Genomic DNA, 26,961 nt, shown 5'->3' with positions numbered 1-26,961 from the left:
TTACAGGCGGAGCGGCCATGTGTAAAAGCCCTAAGTACATGCCTGTGGCGTAGCAGACAAAGTATCTGCTGTCATCACTGTTGTTAACGACCCCAAACTGGATTGATCAGAAGAACACTCTTCAGAAGTTTATGATTACTTCTCCTAATTATTTCTGTCACTTTTCCTTTAAGCCAGTCCTCTTGGGAACTGGTCTGAGGCCCTTCCCAGTCAGTCCTTCACCTGGGCCAACGCTGTGGTTGGTCTGGATCCCACAATTGGGTGTATCAGGTCAAGTGTGACACGATCAGAACAGGGGCATCCTCTTTTCTCACTTCACCGCTTTCTCCAATCAGTCCAAATACACACCAGCTCTTTCGGCAGCCACATCGCTACCTTTGGTGAAGAGTGTAAACCTCCCCATTTGCGCCGTTATTGAAGGCTCTGCTTTAACACCCAGAGCACACTGAGCACTGGTTTCAGAGCTGCCCTTGTAGACAGCGCCCTGCAAATCCCCCAGGAGCACGGCACCTCCAGACACGAGGTGCCCAGCAGAGTTCAACTCGTCGGCCTCACCCAAATGCCACCAAGTTCCCAGAAGCTCAGGAGCGTCCACACCTACTCAACAAGGTACCCTGGAAGGGCAGGTTCAGGGACAATTAGGTGGCCTTCCACAGGCAGCACTAAGGAAGTGTTCTCAATGCCAGTAAGAAGCACAAGGCCCCAACAGGGGAAGGCCCTTTGGAAATGGGACAGTTGAGCCCACCTGCTCAGGATGAGAAAGGGACCTGGCTCAGCACAACTGGCCCTTCCTAGGGGCGAGCACGTGAGCCAGGGGGACAACCTGAGGACCTGGATCCAGCCCCCAGCTTCCCGGGGTTGGAGACTGGCCCTCCGAGGGCAGGTAGGTGTTGGGTCTGCAGACGTGGCAGCTGCACTTCTGGATGCCCCCCCCCACCCCCAAACATGATCACCCTGTACCACCTGACCTGCAAGGTGCCTGACATTTAGCATCAAGGTCTCGGAGGGGAGGGGATCACTGGGTTTCTAAGAGCTCACAGTGGAAGCACATCTCAGCAGGAATCCATCTCTGGGGCAGCCTGTCAGGCTGCTTCCCCCTCAGGGTGAAAGGTTAACTCCTCAGCTCTCACTGCGGGCTAGGACCACCCAGCTTGGCTGTCAGTGAGGTGGTCCTCCGTTCCTAAGCCTGAAGGAAGGGACCTGTGGCAAAGACAAAGAACAAAGGATGCCAATAAAAAGAAACAAAGAACAAAGACACAGAGAAAGAAGCGAAGCTCAAGCTAAAACAGGATGTGTAAGCAACCTCCAGACACTGCAAAACCAAAGGGGCCAGTGACAAAGGACACCCACTGTAGGATTCCACTGACATGGATCATCTAGGAGAGGCACGTCCACATTGAGAGGAAGTGGATAAGGGGTTGCATGCAGTTTAGGGGGACGAGAGGGGAGGGAACTGAGGGGCAGAGGCAGAGGGGTGCAGGCTCTCTTGGGGAGGTAACCGTGTTTAAAGATGGGGTGTGGTGATGTGCTCACCATTCTGAAGGACTAAAGGCCACCAAATTGTACACTTTTAAGATTTTTTTTCTGATGTGGACCAATTTAAAAATCTTTATTGAATTTGTTACAATATTGCTTCTGTTTTATCTTTCTGGAGCTCCGCGACCAGGATGGAACCCACACCCTCTGCACTGGAAGGTGAAGTCTTAACTTCACTGGACCACCAGGGAAGTCCCTGTCTGTGCACTTTAAATGGTGAATTGCATGGTATGGGTTACCTCAATAAAGCTGTTAATAAAAGAATCAAGGCAGGATTTAATATCGTTTATTGTAGAAAAGTTGTTTAGTACTGGTTTTCTAAGGTTTGTAACGAAGCCTGACTTTCAAACACACTTAAGGAAGAAGCGGCATTGCTTTGCTCAAGCTGTAGCTATGTCATCTCTCTGCAGGACCCCTGGGGGGCATGCTGCCAAAATTTCACAACTCAGCCCAAAATAAAAACAATAGTTTTATATCATTTTGTGCTGGATCATCAACTCAATTTCCTGTAACCAAGCAAACTAGGAGATGAGACTTAGGCATCAAAGAACCTTGCTGTTCTTACAGGAAGGCAAGTCGCAGCCGGGGGACTGGTGAGTCTGTTCCGGGACCGGGTAGCCCGTGCCCAGCATGGGAGAGGCTCGCAGTCCCCCCCTGGGGCCTGGCTACTCAGTGCACTTCCTCACCAGCCCCACACTGCACAAAGGGCTGTTAACATCAGGGTTTTTATTTCAAGCTACTGAAGCACACAACCAGGAAATTCTGAGGAGCAGAGCAGTTAGAACCAATCTCAGCTCATATGCAGGCTCTGTATTCACACAGGAACAGAGTGAACAAGATAACACCGTGTCGCCATCAGGATACAGAGAGGACAAATGAGGTGAACTGTGAGCACAGGGAAGTTAGGCAAGGCAGAGGCAAAAATGGGAGAGTTCCAGAAAGATTCTGAAATGCAGATATGACATGATCACTTTACAGTGAAGGGCAAGGAGGACCGGGTGTGAGAATCTCCCATAAGAAAATGTAGTAGCTACTGTTCCCAACTTAATTCCTTAGCCACTGTACTTTACAAAACACAGCACCTACTTCTCCTAAAATGAAACCTGGGCATTAAGTCCTAGATGGCAGAGAAAGCAGCAATGTCACCACACCCTTGAATGTGACACCAGATCAGTGGGCTGGCACTCATTACAGGGGCTGACTTGACGCTGTAAGTGAAATCTCCACCAATGAAGGGAAGTTGGAACAGGGACCATGAATGACGGGCCACCACCTGTCACCCACACCAGCTGCAACAAACAAGCAGGAAGAGAAAAAACTTGCCTATTTGGTGGCCTAGGTATTTACGAGTTTATTTCTTAGAGAAAGAACATGTTTGTAGTGCAAAGCACAGAGGAGCTAGTTGACTAATGCATGTAACTGATGAGGTGGCGTGGCCACCCCTCCCCCGACCCCAGGGGCTTGGGCAAGGTGTTGACGCCCACAGTGTGACCGGGGATCTATCCAATGAGGAATGTTCCTGCCAGGCTAGGAGGGGCCTGATGGGGCACACCCACGGCTGAGGCCATGATGACCTTGCACTGAAGGAGCTCCAGTGACTAGGCCTAAGGTCATGTCTATGTGCCAATTTGAGAAAGGGTCCCTTTCGTTATCAAAATAGCTACAGTACAGACAGCATGCATTTCACATCTTAAAGTCAATTTAGACTTGCAAAAGTAAAACCTGATTTCTTCCTTAAGAATGAGCTTTACTCTGTTTTTGGCTTCACGAATATGGCAATCAAGAGCTCACCCATCAGTTTCATTCTAAAATCTTTGAACAAACGTTTGCTGCTTTCAAAACCTGTGCCTGGGGCTTCCTAGGTGGCGTAGTGGTTGAGAATCCACCTGCCAGTGCAGAGGACATGGGTTCGATCCCTGCTCCAGGAAGATCCCACATGCCGCGGAGCAACTAAGCCCATGTGCAAAAAAAAAAAAACCTGTGCCTGGTGACCCCCTGGGCCATTGCTAATTAGGGAGATGGCAGGACCCAGGAGCTGCCCGCTCGGGCCAGAGGTGGCACCGGGGAAGGAGGATCCTTATAGGAAGGAAACATTCTGAAGGAACAGAATATATTTGAAACTCATGCCACATGAAATAGGTGTCATGTTTACTTTATTTAAGGACAAAAAGGGAGAAGAGGGACAACAGTAGTTTTCATAATACACAGAAGACAAGTTAGCACTGAAAAAAAGAAGGCTGTGTGTGTACTTGCCACCAGTCTACTTTGCAGCTCTGATTAGTAAATTTAATGCAGCTTGTCATTTGCATTACTGTTCAGCAAATTTAGAACTGGCAAAATTAGGGATTATGAATCACTGTAAGTGGACTACAACTAAGACAAAAGCCTAAATAACCCACCAAAAATCACTTAAAAATAAACCATAAATACGTGATGCATATTAGTGTAACAAAACCATTTTTTGTAAACATTTTCTTCAACACAACATGTGCATGAGAAAAAGTAAAAACAACTGCGCTCGATACAGAGAGACTCTGCTTTAAACATGGAAAGGTATCACTTATTAAAGCTTTCACTAAACCTAGAATCATACTAGTATTTTGTTTGGAAGAGTTGTCATAGATTTCAATGTTCCATATTTAACGGTATCAGCGTAACACTATTTTCATCTGTTAATTCTGCCATCTTGGCACTTCTGTGAAGTCATTACCCTGTTAAAGGAAAAAGATCATCCCTTTCTCTAAAAGAGGAACACTGTGACAGCTCGCCATCTTTTATGGACCAGTGGCCCGCTGACCTCAGTCAGCTAAGACCAACGAGGGACTCAATCACATTCAACTCCAACACCACCAGGTGCTGCCCAACTAGGACAGGCCGACCCTGACCTGAGCCTGGAGCCCATCACCCCTAAAGGAAATGTGGTTTTTGTCAAGTTCTCAGTACTCAGCAATTCCAATGAAACACTGTCTGCATGGTCTGTGCCACAGCCCTTGACTTACAGACACTAAGCTTCAAGTCTGTGGATGACGCAGACCATGAGGCCTCACCCTTTTTTATATCTTCCATGTAGGTATCAGAAGTGTAGCATTTTTTCAAAGACACCTGCCCAACTTTTACCTTTCACTAAAGTCATGGGAGGGGGCTACCAGTGACCCCGCCATGCAGTCCTTTCTCCTTTTAGTGGACATATTCACTGTGGCACATTCTGTCCTGGGTCAAAAGCCAAATTGAATAGGGAATTGCCAGCAGTGATGTGACGGTGACTGCAGTCCTGTGGTGACAAAGTCTGGCCTGTCTCAGAAGTCCCTTCCAAAGTGGGATTAACTCCCCAATCTTCTCTATGTTCAGTATAAATTAGTAGGAAAGAACTAGCTCTTTCTGCCTTAGACATCAGCACTACACCAAAGTCACACACAGGAAATCCGTTTCCTCGGCCTTATCCTTCCAACACAGAGGCGGGTTTTCTCATCAGGTCCTGTCGTGGTGGGTGTACGTGACCAGCTGTTGTTTCTGCATTAGTGAGTGTATGTGCTTTTCACTAGGTTTTTGAAATTCAAAGGAGAGCCTCTGGCAAAAATGCTGGCCCAGGAGGAAGAGAACGATGAGTCAAACAGATGCCAAACGGGATGTGAATGCCGGACCAGACCTCTGCAAAGAGGTACAAGTGACTGTTACATCTGGGGGAGGGAAGCGTCCACTTACATGTTATAAATGAAAATCCACCAAGGAGGAGGAGCAAGCCTATGAAACACCAAAATCTTGTTTGGTGGACATGACATTTCCATCAGAACTCAACAAGAGGAAAGGTGGACGGCAAAGCCAGAGCGCTGAGCGCTGCTCCTTTACCAAGTAATTAAAATTAACATCCTCAGAGGAAGCGACTGATCAGAAGCCATGAAACCAATCATTACCCAAGACATTTATTACAAATGTCATGAACATATTCATAAAGTAAAACTGGTTTAAAAAACAGAGAGAGAACAGGAGAGCAAGGGAGAGAACAAGAGAAGCCAGGGCTTTGATATCATACCCCAAACACAGGAAGATGCTATCTTATGAATGAGCAGTATTAACTACATTCTTAAAATAGTTTTAGTGCATTGCATTTTTAGGAAAAGGGCCCCAAGGAAAGGTTCCTGCAACACTGTTAACAGTTTGTGGGGCTGTCCCCATATGACCACCTGTCTGCAAACCCCGATCTGAGAACAGTGAGGCCCCTTGTGCTGTGGACGACGGCCGCCCATCCACCACTACTGGTGAATCTGGTGGAAAAGGCACCATCTGCTCTCTCAACTCAGAAAGCAGACGTGCCAGTCAGCGTAGCAAACCTCGTGGCTGTTTCCCATCTTCGGGGACAATTTCTCTTGTGCCTACTGAGACTTGTGACGAAATAACAGTCAAACTTCAATTGGATAGTTTTGGTATTAAGATTAAATTAAACATTAATGTTTTCCTCCAAAAACATATAAACTAAACCACCTCTTAATGCATTAAAAACAATGAGGTAGGCGAAAAAATAAACACGTGGTTGAAAACAAAATTTTTTCCCTCCACAAGTGCAGACCGTGGTGAAACTGCTGTTGCACTTCTAGGTTTAAACAAAAATTAAACCTTTGACCAAGGCAGCGCTAATACTGTCACACAACAAGGTTCTGGCCAGGATACAAATGCACGCCCTTTCCTTTTTCTTTTTTTTTCTTTTTTTTCTTTTTTTAAAGAATCATTTGCACACGATTTAGTCAAAACCTGGTACACAGAAAATGACTGAGTTCTTGGCCAAAAAACAAACAAACAAAAAAATCCCAAGAAAACAAATGGGTCCCTAACCCACCCACCCTGCCTCCCAAGTCCCACCCACAAAAAAGTTACCCTAGTAACTGTGTCTTTCACATTTTATAAATATTAACTTCTTAAACCTGCACCTTCTTCTTTGTCCACATATGGTCACATTACAAAAAAGAAATGTCAATTAAATACATTGTTAATGTTACTATATTAAATCTGCTCTTGGCTTCGGTGACCTGCTCATTCGAGCACACTTTCCACCCACTGTGCCCACTTCCAACCACCCGCCGGCGTGTCTGGTCTCCACCTGCAGACAGCCCGGAACAGAGTCACAGACAAGTTATTCTGGAGCTGGAGGGAAGGCGTTTGCGTTCTGCCTGATGCTCGATCCCAACACTGATAGCACCTGATGGCAGAGTCTCAACAGCACCAACTGCGTTGCAGCCTTGATTTATTTCAAACAGGACAAGGAGAGAATGGGGATGGACTGATAAAAGCGGGCGGGAGGGGAGAGGAGACCCCCGCCCATGCGACCTGGGCGGCTCCAAGCTCCAGTTGCCAGGAATTCCAGGTCCGCATCTCAGTGACTCTGGGGCCGGCATCCTTGCCTGCCACTCCTACCAGCTCAGAAGAGAGGTCCTGCCCAGCGTCATGAAGTAAACCTGGCTGCTGCCCCCGGAACGGACCGAGGCGAAGAATACCTGCAGGAGGAGAGGTGAGGGGTCAGGGGATCCTGGCTCCACAACCCCAGAGGCCCCTCCCACGGGAAATCTGGGATGATGTCCATTCATCGTCTGTAAGGAGCCAGTTTTCATCTTGACTAGGAAGGCTCCTTAGCCAATGGGTGACTTCTCAAACACTGGGCCCTATTGTGAGAATGCAGAGGAACAGAGGTGGTGTTCCTGAACGGGAACGTTAGAGTTCACCTCCACGCTTAATTCCTTCTGAAAGATAAACAGGTTTGGCAAACTCAATGAGCAGTGGGGAGGCTCCTCAGCCATCTCATTTTTCTCTTTTAAAAAATGAAGCCAAAATGTATGTTATTCATATGACTCTACAAAACAATATAATTTAGTTTTGTGCCTTTTATTAATAAACCCTGAGAGCTGTGACATAATGAAAGATAAAAATATTTAAATGCCCAAAGTTCAAAGAATATCATGGTTATGGCACCACTGAACGTACCTAGGAAAATATAAGCCCCAAAACTGGCAAAATCCTGGGTTTGGTCTGAAGTTCTAAGGATTTTCAAGGTAAAAGATTTGGGAGATATTATTGCAGGAAAAAAAAGGTCACGTGCACCAGAAAATGAGCTAAAGGACTGCAGGAGGAAGTGGGCTGGTGGTGACACGGCTCTTGAGTACAGCAAGGAGAAATGACAGCTCTTCATCTGAGAAGTCAACCTGAGGTCTGCTTGCTATGAGGTTTAATACATTTTAACGTGAAGCAAGAGGTGGAAATGTTTCTAAGGCTGCAGTGGGCTGCCTCAGGTGGTCAGACATATTTTCATCCAAGTGACAGAAAAGAGAGAAATTTGGGCTTAGAAAAGGCTGGAGGGGTCAACACCCTTGACCAGCTGTCTGCTCCACTCCAAGGCTGGTTTGGGGAGGAAGTGAGTCAGTCCTGGAGAAGACAAGGATGCGGCCAGTTTTGAAAAGCAAAGGTTTTAACTAGGGCTTTGATGCCCTGGAGTCTCAGCTGCAGGAAGTACTCCTGCTTCTGCATAAAATTATTTTTCCTCTTAGGCATTTATGCCACGCAAATGAAGTTATTTCACTACTCAAAAGGCAGACTAACAAGTGGTATATTTCTGGTATATATCAGGTGAGAGAAAATTTTACTGTTACTTAAATTTGCATGAGGCTTCCTTCTAATCACAAAAGAATCCCACCCATCTAAATTGGTAGCTTTAACCTTCTCTATCCCTAACCAAACGTTCCCTAGACAGGCCAGCTAATAGGGAAAAAAAAAACCCAAAAGACAAAAAACAAAAACCCACTATAGGATGATTTCTGCAGAGATAAACACCTCCATCCCCTCAACAAAAACAAAATATACCCTGACCTCCATAAACGGGTCTAAAAAGTCACTACTTAAAAGTTCCTTAATAAATTTATTTCAGAATCTATCAAAACGCCAAGGAAAGGCTTCACCAAACTCCATGTAAAATAAACCACTGCTAAAAGAAGCAACTAAAAAGAATCTCTAAGGAAAGTGTTACCTTGTCATTGCGTTCACATAAGAATTTCAGTCTTTGAGCCCTTTTGTGCATAAACACACCATCCAAGTGGCCGGTCTCCACAGACCGGATCTCTATGGCCTTTTCTCCCCAGCCCATCGTCTGATTGGACCGAATATATGCTTTTTGAGAGGAGAAAACACATACTGTTAAAGATAAGGAAACAGCCGTGGAAAGAAACCACTTGGGTCTCCCTCCCTCTCTCTCACGCACACACAGACACACCCACCCACTATCCCTCTAAACAGCTAGTATCTGCGGGTTTTTGTTTGCAAGGAACTGTGCATGTGCAACCTTGTGGTCCATCCTGGGAGGCGGTATTTGGAATTAACAGTTGAGGCTATTAACTCCCCTGAGGCAGTTCATGCTGGAGCATCACCCACCCCCGCCCCACCTCGCAGCACCCCCACAGTTTAGCTTGTATTTTTATCACACTAGTTTACCAGGGAGGCAGGCAAGTGGACAGGGCCAGACTTGACTGCAATAAAACCAAAATAGTTTGGGGACATGAACTTGGAGCCATGAGGGTTCCAGACGTCAGCCTCCACGGCCGAATGCACAAAGGAGGTTGGGAGACTGTGTGCCGACTGCAGCTGGGCCACGAGATTGCAAGAACAATCACTTACCTTCCTGTTCCCCTCACTTTCCACACACCAGTCAATAACTACATCTGTCCTACTTTCCCTGGCTGACTTAAAGATTAAATGAAGGATTGTGAATGATGCAGTTTTAAAAATTAATTACCTGGATTCTGTCCTAACATAAGACTATAACATGTGTCACGGTCTACAATCTCACTTTCCACCAACTACTGACAACCATTCTGTTAAATGGCCAAAAAGTCTGAACAACACGCAAAATCAGTATCCAAAATATACACATTTTTAGGAAAGGCTCTACTTTTACAACATGCGGCCTTTTCCTCCCAGGGACACATACCTACAGATGTTGGCATCTCTCCCCACTGCAGAACCACATCCTTGGTGATCCTTCCATAGGTGTTCACATAAACCCCTTCGTCTTCATAGCACACCAGAAGCTCCATTCCATCCGTGTTGGGGAGGATTATGATTGCGTGGGGTTTGATGCTACACTGGATCTAGAGAAGAGGAATACAGTACAGAGAAGCACATTTGTGGCTATTTCTATACCCGCAAAAGGGCTCAATAAGAATGTCTTTGGGAATGCACTGGTTCAGATTCCTGTTGATAAACACAGCAATTGGATAACATTTTGGAAAATCCATGCAATATATATGTGAGAGACTACCTCTGATAGGTCCTATATTCTACGAGGTCACATTTTCTGAGCCCCTGGAACATAATTTGGATTGTGGGCTCCACTTAATAAATTATGTTCCTCTAACCAGTCCCGACCCACAGAGGTTCTGACCTGCCAGCAACCGCCCCAACCCTTCCGTGTTAGTGAAAGCAGGGCTAGGAGGTTTTCCGGAGGGCTTCAGAGCCAGGAGAGGTTTCCCCACTTGCCTCGGAGCAGAGCTATTGAACAGGGCACGTCATTTAAATACTCACCCCCACACCAAAGGGGAAGCAAGGAATCCCTGCTTGTGTTAGTTCACTAAGCAGAGTAAAGGAAAAAGTCAAAACAAAATGAAGCCAGTCAACCAACCATAGAGTGTGGGTTCTTTCTTACGTGTGTTGGTAGATAAATGTCATAGACTGATCCTGAATCCACATCAACAGCATGGAATCCAGCACAGGATCCATAGATCACTTTCAACCTCTGGCCTTCCTCAACAGTGAGATCCACCAGTAATGGCTTATGCATCAAATCTCCAAATGACTACAAAGAAGAGCAGCAGTGAGAAGAAGCAGAACTTATTTCTAATGGTCCAAACTGGACAAGCCAGACCCAGGCACTCAGTTACTCTTATCTGTTAGTCAGCATCAACTATTCTAACTCAGACAATGGAGAGAGCTGATGCAGGAGACATGGACAGGGAGTTTCATCAGTGTGATCACTACAGTCTCTGCTGAGCTCCTCAAGCCTCCACTCTGATTTTTCAACCAGAGTGATGACGGTAACGAGAGGCTACCACGTACTGTAACAGCCTGGGCGGCCTCAGTTTCTCATTAACGTCAACACCTACGGCTCATGAGACAGACCTGAATAAGGTATTTATTTATAAAATCAACGAGTACGGTACCTAGCACATGAAGGTAATTAAGATCAGATCTCAGAAGATAATTGTAACCATACGATCAATTGCTTTTAGTCACTAATATATAGCTTTATTTTCTTTAGCAAATACGATAACCCCATTTATTCTGCTTTACTGGGGAATCAAGCAATAAGCAGTCTAAATATGTCAATTTTCCAAATAACAGAAGCCTACTCTTAATAAAATATGTCAAAACTATTTTAAAAAATAAGTAAATAGAATCATTTTGGATACAAAATTCTTAATTTCTTGCCCTGCACTAAAACGGCCCTGGGTGCAATGCTTAAGGTTTTGTGTCTAATATCAGAAGTGATGTTATTAAGTCATTTATAATATTTAATGTTATAGCAATATCATTTTAATTAAGAATTTTATAAATTTGTATCTAGTGCAAACTCTAGAATTACAAAAAAGGAATATGAAAAATACCCACAAAAATAACTGCTAATATTTTTCTACAGTATTTTTCTTTAAACAAAAATGGTATATTACACATATTTTTAATACTTGTTCTATTTAATGTATAAAATACATTCCTTGTGTCATTAACAATTTCTATAACTTCATTTTTAATTAGTCCTCTGAACAGATATACCTTAAAGCTGCCTATTGCTGAATACTTGTCAAAATGATGAACATCTAAATCTTTATACACGTCCATGACTTCAGGTGGAGGGTTACAGTCTGCTTTCTAAATGGAGGTGGTTTAATCTAACCTTCCAACCCCAGTGTCTGCCCAACATTCTGCTCCCCTCTTACATGCCAAGGACTCAGAAAGTAGACAGCTCAGTTTATTCCATTAGAAATGGCCTCTCATGGAAAAGCTATATCAAATCAGCACATGGCTTTTAAATGATCAGTTGTAACCATTCACGGTTTTTAGACATATTCCCCGACTCTGGGTCACAGGGTGCATGGCTGATGCTACTTTTTAAGTGCACTTGATGTTGTTACCTTAAAGGCCATAAATTTGTGATATGGCTTGGGTGCCCACGCATAGACTTCCACAGAACTCTTCAAAGCAATGACCAGAAATTTGATTCTTTCATATTTTACTGAAACAACAAACAAGCGGAGCACAGGTCAGTATCAACATGGAACTCTAAATTCTTTTAGCTGTCTTCTGAAAATTTTCTGAATATGCCTTCTGCTGATCCATCCAAACCACTAAGAGAAAAATGCTGACAGGTCAGGCCCCACAGTTCACTTCTCCTACTCTGTAATGTACAATTCAGGCTGTTCCCATCTTCCTTAAGGCTGTGCCGGACTCAACTGCATACCCTGGTTACTATCTGTGAGTTCCTTGTTAGACTATAAGTATTCAATAATCAAGGACAGTGTCGGCCTTTCCACGCTTCCATCTCAAGGGCTCAGTATTAGTTCAAAAGGAAAATGAGGTGATTTATCAGCCAAGAGGCTCCCGAATCCCAGCAAGAGGTAGAATCTTCCATGTGGCCTTTCTGGAGTCTGGTGTGGGGCTTACAGGTGGAGGAAACACGAAAGGCTACAACAATATACTCATCAATTGAGTTTGACTTCTATCTATTTCTGTGTACAAGATCAAGTATCACTTCAAACCACTTCTTGAGCTATAGAGACAGTAGTAATTGCTAGGATTCTACCTAAAGTTCTGTGCCAAAAGTAAAGAAAATTTCTCTTTAACTTTTTCTATATATATATATATACATATGCATATATATGTATATATATATATATATAGGCTTCCTTTACACGGCTTTACAGCTGTTTCAGCCAGCAACTCTACTTAGAGCAGATACCTGGAGGGGCTCTGGCCACTCCTGACTTACTGCCTGGTGCAGACCCCCAAGTGTCTTCACGTGCTCTCTAAACCATAAGACATGGCTTGTTGACTTGATAACTCTCCTTGTTAAATTCCATGTATTGTCACTATTCAAATGAATCACATGACTATTATGATACAAAGATTGTAAGAGGCTGTCCAAACCAGTGCTGACGGGACAGAATTTTCTGTGATGACAGAAAGGTTTTATGTTCACCCTGTTGATAGGACAGCTACTAGTTACATGGGGCTATTGGGCACTTATAATGTACTACTGTCACTGAGGAAAGAAATTTTTAAGTTTATTTCATGTTAATTAATTTAAATATAAATTTAAATAGCCCCTTGTTTCTTGACAGCAACCATACTGTACAGCACAGGTCTTAATAAACTGAATATAATTTCCTAAAAGTCTAAAGATAACAAAGAAGTGTTTGTGATTCCTTCAGTAAGAATGACAAGCCTGAATGAAGACTGATGTTTTGACCTGGTAAAAAGCCCAGCTCACTCTAATATATCTGCCTCTCGCTCCCCTGTAGGATCAACTATTCAGGAATAATTCAGCTATTATGAGCCAGTTCATTACATTTAGCCTTAGACGATTTCAGTTACATCTCAACAAATAAAAATATTACACAAAAACACAACACAGAAAATCCTAATCCCAAAATTTATACCAAGGGGATAGAACCCTGCAGGATCACTTGGAATCACCCCACTATCAGGGTGGCACCCACACTCGTTAGTAACCAATGAGCCGAGGCCTGTGGACAGGTGACATAAACAAGACAATAACACTAAAGACTGTAACATCCTTGGGAGCAGAGGCACTGACTACAGTATGTAGTTTCATAAACACAGAAGAAGAGAAAACACATAAGCAGAAATCAACACTCAATACGCCCCTTACATTACTGAGTCTTAGGTATACAGAGACCATTTGCTAATCTTCTCAACCTTCCATTTCAAATTCAATTAGAACACATCATCTCACCCATAAAACTGTAATTGGGCTAAGCTCCATTATTTCCCCCTTATTTTCCACATCAGTACCAGTATTTTGATATTTTTTCCAACACAAAAAAATTTATTTTGGTTTTGTTCTTGTGAGATCTTAAGAACAAAACAGTTGCCATGGAACAATGACTGGCCAGTGAGACATGTTTCTTAGTGATGAGCAGGGCTCTGGACAGCGCGTTTAATTCAAGCTGACAGGCCACAGCTTCTTCCCAATCAGTGCCTGCCAAGGACCCACAGTCCTCCAAGTGAGAACTAGCCTGCAGCACAAAGGAGGAAGCCAAATCGACTGGCTCTCCTCTGGCATCGCTTCCTTAAAGAGGTCACTCTGAACCACAGCTCACAGAGCAGAATGTGGACCATCCAAGGAAAGGTGAGAAGAGGCTCAGGACAGAGGACGGGGACAGCTGGAGTGAACGCTTTATGATCAACAGGGCCCTGCAGGCTCAGGATCAGAAGGTGCCTCAGGAACATCATGATGCAGAAATGAGTCACAAGTCTCAGAGACAAGTCCATTACTAAAAGCTTCAAAAACACATGGATTTTAAATGGAAGATTAATTAAAACGTGGAAAAAGAGAACCCTCATGACCACTGTGGGACTTACCAACTTTATAGTGTACACATCCTTCCAAATCCCCCACGGTTGTCCAACCCTGCTTCTTCTCAACTTCTGGATCGTTGTGAAGTATTTTATTTCTTAACCAGGACAAATAGTAGACACGTAACTTATCCTTTTTGCCTAGCAAAATGAATATAAGTACTTTATATGTATGTTCAAAAGTAGATATCTTAACAACAATAGTAACCAAAAGAAACTGCAATAAACAATAAATATCATCCCCTTGGAAACCATTTTGTACCAGTTTCACTAGAAACTCAATTCAAGCTATTATGATATCTGATTCTCAAAACTCTCTAGAGTAACTATTATTTCTCATTTGAGAGCACAAAAGGGTTTCATAGATCACCCAACTCGGGGACTTGAATCCAGCGAAAAGGCAAGCCATAAACTGGAGATAAGCACAACTTAACAGAGCTAACAGAAGACTCATACCCAGAACACGTAAAGAACTCCTATAAATCATTAGAAGACAGATAACCTAGCAAAAATACTGAGCAAGCACGTGGAACAGACAAAAGAAGTTATCACATAGATTCATAAAAAGGTAATTGCTCTCAATATTCTGAAAAGGCTATCCACTGCAAGAGCCCACCTATGACATTCTGGAAAAGGCAATATAGAGACAGTTAAAAAAAAAAAAAAAAAGATAAGCTGTTGCCAAGGGCTTTGAGGGAGCAGTGAGTAGGTGAAGCACAGAGGATTTTTAGGGCAATGGAACTAACAGTCCGTATGATACTGTAACGGTGAATAATATTATGCGTGTGTCGAACCCAGAGGACACACACAGAGAGAGAATCCTAATGTAAGCTGTGGACTTCAGCTAATAATAAGGTATTAATATTGGTTCATCCACTGTAACAAATATACCCCAATAATGTGAGAGAATGGGAGAAACTGGAAGGGAACAATATGGGAACTGTCTATACTTTCTGCTCAATTTCTCTGTAAACGTAAAACTGCTCTAGGAAAACAGCCAGACACAAAAGACTACCTAGTATATTCTGAGGTGTTCAAGTCAGGACAGTGCTTCCCTCTGGGGAGAAGGAGCAGTACTGGGAGGCAGCGCAGGGGAGCCACTGAGGGGCTGGGATGGCACCCCTTCATCACCAGGGTGGAAGCTACATGGATGGGTCCTAACTGTGATGGGTCTTCGTGGAGCTGTACACTATTTATAATCTGTGCACATTCCGTATTAGATCTTACACTTCAACACAATATTCTGAAGTTTTGAAGAATTTCTGAATGTGGGAAAATAAGTGAAACAAAGATGACATCCTTTTATGTATAGTGTTTTATTCCCACACTGTGAGATATATTTATAGAAACGAAGAGAAGGAAATACAATAAAATGCTAACAAGAGTATCTCTGAGATAGGGGTTACATCTTATTTTATTCTTCCTGTTTTCTCTGTTTTCGAAGTTTTAAACCATTTTTTAGCTCATTTATTTTTCCTACAATTCTAAAACCTACTTTCCATCAGCACTCAAGTTTTAAATGGTTGTTTTCTCATTTAAGTATGAGATGCACAGTGAATTTTTGCATTTCAATAAACATTTTCACTTAAGCCAAAAGCCTATTTGAAAACTAAAATAGCTGCAAGAAATTTGTTACATATAAACAAATACGAGTTCGAGTTAGCAGATAATTAAATAAAAAAACAATGCTGGTTATTAGAAAACAAGTCTTACACTTCTGTATACTCTTTGATCCCAGCAAAAACACAAATTAGGAAATTATGATCTAGGCAACATGGCTTCACATGTCCTGTGGTTAAGTGAGCTGCAAAGATACTTGTGAAAAATGTTTACATGAGAGGGAAAAAAAAGGAATAAATGGAAAGGCCTACAACAGAAGACTAGGAAACAGACTTTAGTACATCTATGCAAAGAAACATCTGTAGCCATGCAGTATGGGTATCAAGAAGGAACGTTCAGCGACATGGAAAGAGCAGCCTACAAGGTCTAGTCAAACAAGAATGGACAGGATACACCTCAACATCAGGAAAGTGGTTACCAAGGGCAAGTAGACATCAAATGTATGCACAGCAGGGTATTCTAACATCCGTTAAAACCATCTCATCAGTATATGGGTGTCATATCATTCTGTCAGTGCTTGAAATACTGCATAACTATTTTTATGGAGATTTTTCCCCCAAGTGTATATTTTGAATGTGTGCATGCTTAACATTGGAAATTAAAAACTGAAGTTAACAGATGCTATCTTCAGATGATTTTACTGTTTATTTCTCCCATTTGCTTTTCTGCAGTAGTTTCTTGCTTTCTACAATGAACATACATAATCTATACTAAGAAAAACGCTCTTTCTAAAAAAGAAACTTATAGTAAGTGTCGATTGACATTAAAAAAAACAAAAAACAAAAACACCACAATACTTTTATCATCAATGGCAAAGAATAGTTCCTTTTGCATGAAAGAATCCTGTGCGAGGAAGTGGACATAAACCCACACCCTGAACAGACAGAGCACAGAGGGCAGTGGCAGGGTGGGGGAGCAACATGAAACAGGAAGTGCGGGTTCCTGTGCGCCCCAGGACCACTCAGCAGAGCCCTGGGCAAACGTGCACACATGGGTCCCGTCTGAACACATTTCCTATCACATTATTGTAAAATCACGCTATGGTTCTATCTCATTTAGCTATTACTTCAGAAAATGAGCCCACTCAAGCTCCGTGCCGGGAAGTACCACATTTTTAAACAGTGCTGGAGGCCTGCTTTCGCGAACAGACACTTACCAGATATTGTTACCAAGACATTCAAGCCTTCCAGGACATCCATCTGCTGAAATCGTCTTCTGTTGATCAGAGGATACACCTTCCCTTGGCCACTTCTGTCCAGCAGCATCAGGCCACTCTCTGTACCCACCAACAAGTTCACTCCTATTTCACAGACAGAAAGGCCACAATTTTACACTGTGCTTGGCAAACAGCCTTGTATGAAGCGAACAGCACCACTTATCTGGAAAAGAGTGGTTTCCTCCCGTCACCCACAGACAGAGATGCTTAGGATAGTCAGAGCTTAAAGTACCCAAACGGCAACAAATCACCATAGAGGAGAGAGGGTGAAATATTCACCTACATATAAAAAAGGATCCAAGGGGGGAAACAAGCCCGCCTCATACCCTGATTCCCCACCACCCTCCAGTTTCTGGTTCTTCCATAGTTGCCCCAAGACATTCCAGTCCACAGTCTCCTGGGTACCACAGACTCTCCATCTCAAATGTGACATTAAACACCCAAATAAACTTTGTCTGATGTTACAATCCCCACCTGCTTCCTTCATCTGTCTTTTCACGGGCAAACTTCCAGAACAAGCCATACACAGCCCCCTTAATCCTTAACAGTTTGTGACTGATCTGGTGTCTATCACTCAGTTTAAGGTTGTCTTAAAGACCACCCTCCACCATCATTAACAAACAAACAGATGGATTTGGTTCTTGGTCCCCAGGAACAGTACACACTGGGCCTCCTGGCCTCGGACACATTGCAGCTCCACTCTTTCCAGTCGTGTCCGGTCTCCCCCTTGTCTCCATGCACCTTCTCTGCTTCCCAGTGCAGGCATCTCCCTTGCTGTCTCTCTGCTGGAGCAGGACCTCAGCACCAGAAACGCCTGATTCCACTCCCACTTCCCTGCTCTTCTATCTACTTCCAATCCTACTGAGACCAGCTTCTCGAGCCCTGCCATTTCTATCAATGGGGCCCCCAACACAACTGCTAGTTTCATACTAGCCAAACTGACCCCCACCCAAAAAGACCCCTTTCCGTTCCCCTTCCTCTGCTCTACCCGCCTTCAGGCTCTAGCCACCTCACCGTTGATAGGTAGAGGCCCGAAGTGAGGCTGTTACGACCCTCTCCCCCTACTTTCTCGTGACTGTACCACAAACAATCCTAACCTTCCTACAACACTCACTGGGCCATACTGTGCCTTCAAAAACTACTCTCTCTCTTTTGAAGAGGGTACAAAAGCCTCCATCCAGCTTTCAAAACTCTCTGCCCCTCAAGCCGACTTTATCATTCATTTATTTCCCCAATTACACAGATTCCTTGGTCTATCACCTTGGTCACCTAAATTAACTTTGTAACTTGTAGCATAGAGCACCTTATGTTCCTAGGGGATTGGGCACATCTATGTCTGCACCAATTCCCTAAACTGGATAATAAACTCACTGAGGCAAAAGGAATGAAGTATTTGTGCTTTCACCAAGTAATCGCTCAGTCAATATTTTCAGGCAGATGGAATGACAGGGAGGAACAGAATGTATTTCTTGAGCCATGTGATCCATGTTTATTCAGAAACACAGTTTTCCAGAAAACTTCAAAAGAACAATTGTGAAGGCAACAAGAAAACACCTTCCCAGCCCCTCAGTTCTATGCCTGTTTGGTATTCAGTAGGGGGAACCCCAACACCAGGAGGACAGTATCTACCAAAGGAAACATGAGGAAACCAGAAACATCTTTTGGGTCCTGGGGGAGAGTGGGGAACCTGGAATTCACACATGTACTCGCATCACTGCTACTTCAGCAACTAACAGAGTGCTGGCATGCACGCATGTGATTACCAATATGCCCAAGCACTGCACGCTGCAAGCTAACACCACCTGCCCTGGAGTCCTCAAAAATAAAGAAATGCTCACAAATCCTAGGGACAGACATCTACGGTCTCTAATAGCACTGTGACCTGATGAAAGTCCCCCATAATAATCTATCAGGCAGCAATGCAGGTTCCCATCTTTCAAGACGAATTTTCTGTTTTATTTACACGTAAGCAGACACACAAGGCCAGCAGCTACCACAGCAGTCAGTGCAGCCATGACGACACTCATGTTTTACTCACCAGGTAGCATCTATGGCTTTGAATTACGGCCTTATACTTTTTTAGGCCAATATGTTTTTATTAAAAAAGTAGTTCTTCTTTAATAGAAATATCATACGTATCAGATAATGACTTCATTCTAAGAAGAAAAAAAAAACTGCTGTCCAACTTAAAAACAGGTTTATCATCAATATAAAAAAAGTTAATGCTTAAGCAACACTCCACTCATTTTCATATAAGTTTACTTTGGAAGTTGGCTATTTGCCATAACTAACTCCCTATCAATATAAAATTTATTCGAACATTATTTTAGTGTTTACCCTCCACATACCTAGGTCAGGTAATTCTAAATAGCTTAAAAGTTATTTGCAGCAGAAAGGACAAACCATTACCAAGGAGTTCATTCCAAAGGTTCCAGTTCATATACTATTTCAACATTTTCCTGGTCAATCTTCGATATCAAAAAGCTAAAAAAATCTGTCAACCACCCAAATGTGTAATAACTACCCCAAATATGAGCACTGTGAAATCTATTATTTGTGGTTTCCAAAAATAAACACCATTCAAATCTCCATCCAGATTTTACAGCAAGAAAGAACAAAGATTCAAAAGAGCTGAAAAAAACCTTTTCACATACACAAAAATTGTAGATATTTCAGCACTTACACCGTATTTTCTAATTACAGAATTATTATTCGGATTATTTTCTAGTTCTAATTCAGTATATATTTCTAACTATGTAATTTTGTGAAATACTGAGTGCTAGCAGTCAAAAGAATATAGACAGCCACTGGAAAGTAGCAACCTTGGAAATTATGAGCCTATGGAAAAAAACTGTGGCATGCTATAGTAATTTTTTTATAAATATTTTTTTAACATTACAATTTTTAGATATAATTAAACTTTAAAATGCTAATTGTTCAAAGGTAAGCAGGTCTAGGAACTGCAATTATATTCACAGGAATCTGGTGCAGGGTTATGGAAGAAATGGCTAAGAGCTCTATAACATGTGATTTTAAATTTCCTTTCAATTCTAGGATAAATCATACTGTAGTCAAAGTACCACAGTAAGTGCACACAATTCTTTATGATCATAAGAGTGGAAACTATCACATCCAAAAGATATGTTAAAATAATCCTGGCTGTAAACAAGGAGAAATTGCCTTACTAAAAAATTAAACAAATATGCAGTAATTTACAAAACAAGGAAGTTCAATAAGACGAAGGACACTCACAGCAAACATCTTCTAGGAAGGTACACAAAAAACTAACCTAACTCGGGTCAGCAGAACGCAGATGCATCCATTTCACCATTTCAAAAGAGCACTGCAGCATCCTCTGAATTTCCTCCCCTTGTCAGGCTATAGCTCTCATAGTACATGTTTTAACTTTTCTGGGTCTATGTCTTTAAGAGACTTATTTTTAACTTCACTTAAAAGGTAACTCACAACAGCTATCACAAGCTGTTTAAGGAAATCCACCAGTGATGTGACCCAGCCAAGGGGCAACTCAAATACACTCATATACAGAAACCTATTTTAAGTCACCTCCCTATCTCTTCTTTTAACACATAATGATAAAAACAGATTTCTACTGCATTTTAAAAGACACAGGCTTGAGACAGTCACCTATCTTCCTCAGAGGTAGTGAAGAAGTTAATTAGGAAAAAGAAAGATTTTAGCTAAAAAACAATTGGTTAATGGCACAGAGAACAGGGCCCAGCACTTCACAGGCGTTAGAGGAATATAAATGAAGTGTGACACTGCTACCAAGTGCAAACATCCTATGTACAAATTACTGCACCAATTTGAAAAGAATTAACATGTTTAACATTACTTCTACACTGAACATAATGTAATCATTTTGATGATATAAACACCCCCACAAAGGGCCTTTAATATGAAGAAAAATGTGCCTACAACGGGCAGAGACAACCCTTCCAAAGCCCTTGGGGGAGAGGGGGTAAGCGAGGCCAGGACAGACCAAGGCCCACAAGGCAGAAGAGGAGGACAATCTACCAAGTTACAGGTCCTTCTGCAACGACAGGAGCAAGGAGCATCTTGAGGTTCAGCAGGTGAACCTGGGGCTCTCGTGTCTGCCTTCATCACTTTGGGCCAGGTGAGTGGCTAAGAGTGAGGGGGGCTGATGGGGTCGTGGGGGGAATGCAGAGCCATCATGGACACCCCAGGAGAACCGTGAGAGGATGTGCTGTGTCCTCATGCATTTATACTCGCAATGTCAAGGGAGGAAGAAACTTTTCTGAGTAGAAGCACAATCCCTCCCTATCACGAAGAGCTGATGGCAGGGTTCAGGGTGGACAACAGGTGTGGGACTGGAAGGCGAGGTCAGGGCGAGAGCAGATGGAGGTCAGGGTGAGAGCAGGTGCACCTGAGGGGCTGGGGGAGGTGGCAGAGCTGCGTGCGCGACAGATTCAGTGAATCCCCTCTCATGGTGTCCACACAAGCCTGCACGGGTAAGGCAGCTCACGTCCCCTCCTGCAGATTCTTGGCCCGGGGAAGACTGCTTCTAAAAGCTTCACTTAGATGTTAAGCCCAAGTCACAAAGAGCACAGAAAAAACTTGAAACTGAAGCATTTAAAGAAAAGCAACTTGACAAATTTCCTCATTCTCCCTATAAATATGGGCCAAATCAAATGTCTTTCTCATCTTTTCCCTTTTCTTCTTTATATGAAGAAACGGAGATGAATCATTCTTTCCAACACTTGACAGCTGAAACAAGGGCAGGCTGGTGTGTGTGCCTGCAGGGTTCCACGGGGGACGGTGCAGGGATGGGCATCGAGAGCCTTCAGTCTTACCTGCCAACAGTGCTCCCCAAACCCCCCACACTATCCAAAGTTGTACTTCTCTAAACGACCGGTCCACCCTTGAGAATAAAAACAAAAAGGTCAGAGTCGCAGTGAAATACCTACCCCACAAGGCAGCACACAGGATCTCGGAGTTAAACCTCTTCTTGTATTTACGAATCTCTGGGGTGTCACTCTGTGGCCTAGTGTTAGTGGGATTCACATTGACCACTGAGCCCTTCCGGGTAGGATCTTGCCTTATGGCCTCCGGTCTCATTCCATCACAGGAAAATCCCACTGAAACACAGGACACTGGAATTATTTTCTGTCTCCACAAGCACTGGGCCTGCTCCCTTTCCCACTACACCTCAAGTAGATATTCATGTCACAACCAACTCTTTGCCAAGGAAGGGAAATTTTTAAGAAATGTACATGGAAAAGGAAACTGACTATGCAGCTCATTGCAAACATGGCAGTGCAAGCGGGACAGGCATCTGGTCTGAGGTCTGTGCCTGCCAACCACCACCACACATGCCCAAGCCACAAGACAGAGCGGTGCAAAATGCCCGAATCTGCTCGTCAGCTGCTTTCTTACTGCTGCTTTACTTACCCACAGAAGTCACTGTTGTCCCACTAGATGGAGAAATCTGTAGTAATCTGGGGTCTATAAAAGGTGTAAAGGAGGAGGAAGATTTGTGTTTCTGGAGTGTGCTACTAGCGGACTGAGTCTGCAATGTAAATTTCAGTCGTATTAATACAGTGACAGTAAAATGACAAACATAAAACACTTCAATCCACTTCTACACTGCACTGCTTCCCAATACAAAACCCATATCCCCTCACTACCCCCTGCAAAAGGCTCTGGAGGTGCCTCTGCATGTGTACCCCATATCCCCCCAATACAGGGTGTTTAACCAGGAGCCAAAGAGAGCTACCCCTCTTTTTGGAAATAACTGCTCCTCTAAGACGGAACGCGCAAGCTACCAGCAAAATCTACACTTCATGCTCCTCAGGTTTTTAATAAATAATTATAATGAAAACTCCTAAAGGAAGTTTGAAGTGTCTTGACTGATTCATCAGTTTTTGAATTTACTCTCCTGCCCACCCCCCTCCAAGTCCAATGACCCTATGTTAGAATACTGGCAAATCTTAATTTTATATTGTTTATTTTAAAGTGAGCCTCTTGCCAGAAAGCTACAGAAGCTTTGGCCACCATCATTTTAGGTGCATCATCATTAAATCCATATCAAATAGGGGCTCAGTAGTGAAAGGTGCAAATATAGAATAAGGCATATCCTTTTGCTCTTTTAGGAATAGGAGTGTTTTGGTTAATAATGTAACTTAAGACAAAAAAAAAACACAAAGGAAGTGAAACAAATTGTTAAGTGGAAATGTAATGACAATTAAAAACAAAACAAACAGAAAAATAAACTTGCCAGTTTAGTAAGTTAAGGGTTATTGTAAATACTGTACATTAGAGCAAAATGAAGCCAAGTTCAAATTAAGAAGGAATGTCAGTGTAGGTGGAATATATAACTGGAGGAAAAAAACATGTCTGACCACGTGCTTTTGTCCTGTATTGTTTCACTCCCCTAGGCAGCTGAAGTCACAAGTCCTGCAGCCCACCCTCCCCTCTCTCCCATCCCACCTTGCACAGCCGCCTGCTGGCAGGCTTCCCACCCGGGCCCACGACCTGGGACCCATCCAGCCAACGGCGGCCAATCTGATGCCAAGACTGCCTTGGAAGCAGTCGACTTGCCCCTGCTCCTCAAGGGAAGAGGATTATTCTGATTCTAACAAGTGAACCAAAATAGGAGCAGGTGGGCAGGCCGGCAGTTCAATGCTTACATTGAGAAGATTGGCCAAAGCTATATGCCACTTGCGACCTCCTTCCACTGTTAGACAAAGGCATTTAAATCAAACCTCCCGTGAAAATGATCACTTGTTTAATTAAGGACAGGGTGCCCTGGTGGACTGTCACTGCACTTGGGACATAACCCTGTTCCAAAGAGCAAGAATCACCCAACCAGCACCCAGACTGAGACCACAGCCACGCCTTCAAGCAAGCACACAGGATTTCCCACTCAAATTTGAAATGAAAAGCACGCTCAGTTCTTTGCTCTTCTTATGTAACATCCTAGTTTTCTAGGTTTCCCCGAAAAGCATTTGGCCTCTTAAACTCTTGAGTGATTGTAAGTTTCAAGGAGAGAAATCCTTTCAACAAGGTTGGCAAAAATAAATAAGAGTAACAAACCAACAACACCCCCTCCCCCCTCCCCACCCGCCTCCCCCAAAACAAAGAAAAAGAGATCCAGCCTTTTTTGAAGGAGGTTCCTGCAAAGAGCAACACATTTGTCCTGATAAGGCCAAGTCTGCTTAACCAAATGTTCTGTATTTTGCTTACTGGATAAAAAGAATGAAAAGGGCAGATTCCACAAATGACTACCAGAATTTCATGCCAAATACATAATAGATCTGAGAACACAGCAATTGTTTTATTTAGACTTTTTGAAAAATAAACTGAATAAGGAAAGCCATGCAACTACACTTATCTAGAGAAAAGTAAACAGTGAACTGGCAAGTTTGGAGGGAAATTGCTCTAGGGTTAAGGGGTTTGTATGCAGATCTGAAACATGTTACTTGGGGGTGGGAGAGAAGGGGAGGTGATAGAAGAAGGCGGGTGGGGAGGGGAGGTGAGGGCGTGGGAAGGTCTCTGCAAACTAGCTCCTAGGCAGTGCTGGTCTAACCCTGGGAGAGCAGCCAGCTGTGGTGCGAGACATACCTCATTAGTAGTGAGCTTGTCCTGGGGTGTCTGTGGGGACATGGTGGGTGTCGGCTGGCTGGAGGATGGGGAGGAGGAGGTGGAGGAAGTGGAGGAGGAATGGCTTTGCTGTAAGAGATCTGGCAAGAGGTGAATGCGACCGGCAAAGCCATTGCTCTCATGATGGCTGGCGCGCTTTTGGTCAATTGCACTCTGCAGAGAAAACAGGCACACTGGTCTCGCTCAAGCGCCGCTAACATTGCTGAAGACCCTACTGATACCTGACTGCTGACGGTGCTGTGTGACTCCTCAAACTCTGTTACGTTATCAAGGAAAGCCTGGAGGAAATTAGCCTGAGCTGCTCACGCTTCCTCGCTGAATGCATAGGCTGACAGAATTCACAGCACCTCATCTGGTGGCCACAGAAGCCAAACAGTGTGTGTTTGATCTGGTTTATCTGCCACATGAGTTGCTGTTACCAAAACCACTGGCTTTTTTCTTTTCTTTTTAAATCTGTCTAAAGCTCTAGAAAGAACCCCGTCACTTCGAGTCCTGGTCTTTTCCAGACCAGGCCCTTCCCACTTTCCATCCGAATGCACTGCCAGAGCATGAAACACACTCAGGGAAAAGTCCAAAGTACGAGACAGGTGCCCTGCCCTACTTAAGTGAGAAGTACATCACTTTTCTTCCATCTAAGCTAAGAAATGAATAGATGGTTGTTAAACTTGGTAATCCAAACGGAGCACATCTGGGTGGCACACGTTTAATATTCAACGAAGGAAGATGCTAACATCCAGAGCACAGAAGAGAGACCTCCCCAACTCTGGATCCAGGGGGAGCTCCCAGGAGGCTCCTGCCTGCCTTGCCCACTCCCGCCATGGGGCCTCGGAGCCGAGAGCTCCGTGCAGACCCTTGGCTGCCCTGCTGCAGGCTGTGGTCTGCCTCCTGTAGCTTCTTTGTGCTCACACAGACCGTGGGGCTCCTGTGGTGCTAGGCTACGGGCTGGCGCATAACACGCAGGGGAGCAGGACGGGGGGACACTGCCGGCTGCCTCGGAGACATGCAACACACACCTGCCTCCCTCACCCCGGACACGCTACCCTCCGGGTCTTGTTAACGTGAGAACAGACGATGATGTAGAAACAGCATGAGTGAGTGAATGAGCAAGTGGGTTAATGACTACAGGAGAAGCTCAGCCTCTAACAACAGAGAGAGGATGCGGATACCTGGCGGACGATCAGAGTGCCCTCCTTGGATGGGGTCATGGCTGGCTCACTCTCCACATCATCATGGACAATCATGGTTTTCACGGATTCTGTTTCACCATTGCTCAAGTTCAGAGATGACCTATTGAGACAAAATCCAGACATGAAGGGCCATAACCAAGGAGCCGAGGATATCTTGTTTAGATTTTTCTCAGAGTCCTATGAGACAGGTATAACGTTTCCTCAAGGAAAATGAACTGAAATTTCCCTTTTATCACAGCCTCAAATTAAAAAGAAAAAATGAAATACACAGAGTATTGGAGAGGCAATGACAGGCACACACACCAACGAAGAGAAGGGGGAAAACAGAAAGGCCATCTGTTGCTAACTCCATGACAGTGAAATGTTAAATGTTCACAGGATCAGAGGACAAGTTTAAAGAAACTGGTTCCAAGTGGAAAGAAGGCCCAGCGGGGACACTCATCCTCCCTAAAATAGAGTGGGACTGACGCGGCTCTGGTGTCCTCCGGCCCCGAGGTGGGCTCCTCGGCCCCTTCCTGCTCCACGTCGTCGTCTTCCTCGTCCGTCGTCCCCGACTCCTCGCTGGAGGAGGAGTAGTCTGTCACCTTGTGTGGCGGCCGCACGTCTTCCACTGCTCGAAGCTCTTTGGCCAGTGCCGTCAGGTCCTAGTGCAGGGGACAGAAAAGAGAGTCACAGAGGGGGAAGCAGGAGGGAAACAGCACAATGACGTGCGCCTCGTCCTAACTACCCATCAAACAGCCATGTCCGCTTTGCAGAACTGTCTTATAGGGTATTTACCAGTATCATGAAGGGGAGCTCTTACAGCTTTTGATAGAAAAGACCAAGAAAACTCAAAAAGATAAAACAAAAAATGGAGATTTTTTTTGAAAGTCAAAGATGTTGTACACGGTTCAAACCTCGCAGCCATAAAAAAACAATCATCTGTTTATGATGAGCTGAGAGCATTTTTTTCCAACTATAAAAACTCATCAACAAATGTGTGCAGACAGATGTTGGTAGTTTGTTATAAAGATACCTGCCCCTGTGACAAAGTCTTTCAAGGAGATTTTTCAGGATGATTTTAGTTAAACAGGGGTTACTTACATTACTTATTTGGTGAGATTTTTTAACTTCAACTTTTATTTTTAAAAATTTCCA

General features: G+C 43.8%; 1 protein-coding gene across 50 annotated transcripts in view; it reads right to left on the bottom strand.

Annotated features, from left to right (window-relative positions):
* Nucleotides 1-454: 454 nt before the first annotated feature.
* MAP4K4 (mitogen-activated protein kinase kinase kinase kinase 4) overlaps nt 455-26,961 on the bottom strand; it is a 173,135-nt gene continuing 146,628 nt past the window's right edge. For 4 of the 50 annotated variants that reach the window (XM_057742557.1, XM_057742561.1, XM_057742564.1 and 1 more), the window contains 13 exons: nt 26,293-26,468; nt 25,804-25,924; nt 24,599-24,790; nt 22,427-22,544; nt 21,943-22,113; nt 16,937-17,080; nt 14,167-14,301; nt 11,697-11,797; nt 10,190-10,363; nt 9,500-9,659; nt 8,543-8,682; nt 3,515-7,022; nt 457-3,378 (listed from right to left, as the gene is read on the bottom strand). In XM_057742557.1, the coding sequence (XP_057598540.1) occupies nt 6,939-7,022; nt 8,543-8,682; nt 9,500-9,659; nt 10,190-10,363; nt 11,697-11,797; nt 14,167-14,301; nt 16,937-17,080; nt 21,943-22,113; nt 22,427-22,544; nt 24,599-24,790; nt 25,804-25,924; nt 26,293-26,468 (1,716 nt within the window). In that variant the 3' untranslated portion in view covers nt 457-3,378; nt 3,515-6,938. Of the gene's footprint in view, nt 3,379-3,514; nt 7,023-8,542; nt 8,683-9,499; nt 9,660-10,189; nt 10,364-11,696; nt 11,798-14,166; nt 14,302-16,936; nt 17,081-21,942; nt 22,114-22,426; nt 22,545-24,598; nt 24,791-25,803; nt 25,925-26,292; nt 26,469-26,961 lie in introns of those variants that run through there. The other 46 variants (XM_057742560.1, XM_057742569.1, XM_057742563.1 and 43 more) reach the window with 39 other exon arrangements.

This window comes from Hippopotamus amphibius, chromosome 7, assembly GCF_030028045.1.
Source record: "Hippopotamus amphibius kiboko isolate mHipAmp2 chromosome 7, mHipAmp2.hap2, whole genome shotgun sequence".
Lineage (NCBI taxonomy): Eukaryota > Metazoa > Chordata > Mammalia > Artiodactyla > Hippopotamidae > Hippopotamus > Hippopotamus amphibius.
The sequence above is the reverse complement of the archived record's forward strand: the minus strand, read 5'-3'. Positions and strand labels throughout refer to the sequence as shown.